Source organism: Triticum dicoccoides, unplaced genomic scaffold, assembly GCF_002162155.2.
Source record: "Triticum dicoccoides isolate Atlit2015 ecotype Zavitan unplaced genomic scaffold, WEW_v2.0 scaffold188852, whole genome shotgun sequence".
NCBI lineage: Eukaryota > Viridiplantae > Streptophyta > Magnoliopsida > Poales > Poaceae > Triticum > Triticum dicoccoides.
Genome location: NW_021229361.1, coordinates 1 through 1161, shown reverse-complemented (window position 1 = coordinate 1161; position 1161 = coordinate 1). Strand labels below are relative to the sequence as shown.

Sequence of the window (1161 nt, the reverse complement as noted above, 5' to 3'; positions counted from 1 at the left end):
CTTTATGCTCAAACGTCATGGCGGGCGCCAGAAACTCCCACCTGGTCCGCCAGCCCTGCTGTTCATAGCCAAGTTGTTGTTGATGCTTAAGAGCCCGATCTACCATTTGGGCCCTGTGCTACGCAGCTTGCATGCCCGCTACGGCCCCATCGTCTCCGTCTGTCTCGGGCGAACCTTCGTTTTCGTGGCCGACCGCCACCTCACGCATAGCGCCCTCGTCAAGGGCGGCGGCAACTTCGACACCCGCCCACCGCCCAGCAAGCTTTTTACCCTGTTTTTAGGGGGCTCCATGTCCGCCTCTCCCCTTGGGCCCTATTTTCGTCTGGTCCGCCGCAACCTGCACTCCCAGGCGCTGCACCCGTCCCGCGTCAGGCTCTTGGCGCCGGTCAGGCAGCGCGTGTGCGACGCGCTCGTTGGCTCGCTGCGCCGCGATCGCGATGCAGCGTCCCAGGGCATTGTTACGGTGAGGCCGTTGATGGCGCGCTGTTTGTTCGATCTGCTCACGAGCATGACATTCGGCGTCACGCTTGGCCAAGAGGCGTTGGATGAGATGCAACAGATGCAGCTCCAGATTTCCGACGGCATCAGCAGGTTCCCCGTCTTATCCATCTTCCAGCCCATCACCAAGAGGCTACTGCGGAAGGAGTGGGCGCTGAACGTGGCGCTACGGGAGAGGCAGAAGGGGCTGATGCTGCCGCTGATCCACGCGCACCGCGGCCACAATGGCGCTCAATGCTACGCCGACTCCCTCCTCGAGCTGCGTGTGGCAGAAGAAGGCGGTCGCCCGCTCACGGACGACGAGATGGTAAGCCTCTGCTCCGAGTTCATGATTGCCTCAACCGACACTTCAGTGGCCTTGCTGGAGTGGATCATGGCGGACCTCGTAAACCACCCCGACGTCCAAGCCAAGTTGTACGAGGAGGTGAGGGGCAAGCCTGAGCTCAGCGAGGAGGAGCTGAGCGGGATGCCATACCTCAAAGCCATCGTGCTGGAGGCGCTGCGGCTGCACCCTACGGCACACTTAGTCTTCCCGCACGGCGTGCAGAGCGACACAGAGATTGGTGGATACATGGTGCCCAAGGGCGTCGACATCAACTTCTTGGTGTCCGACTTTGGGCTTGACGAGACCGTGTGGCCGGCGGCGCGGGAGTTCCGGCCTGA

General features: G+C 62.3%; 1 protein-coding gene across 1 annotated transcript; it reads left to right on the top strand.

Annotated features, from left to right (window-relative positions):
- Positions 1-4: 4 nt before the first annotated feature.
- Positions 5-1155, top strand: LOC119344827 (cytochrome P450 89A2-like; the record flags this gene model as incomplete). The annotated part of the gene is made up of 1 exon (XM_037615158.1): positions 5-1155. A coding segment is annotated over exon 1 (1151 nt), but the record flags the coding sequence as incomplete, so codon positions are not given.
- Between the last annotated feature and the right edge of the window lie 6 nt (positions 1156-1161).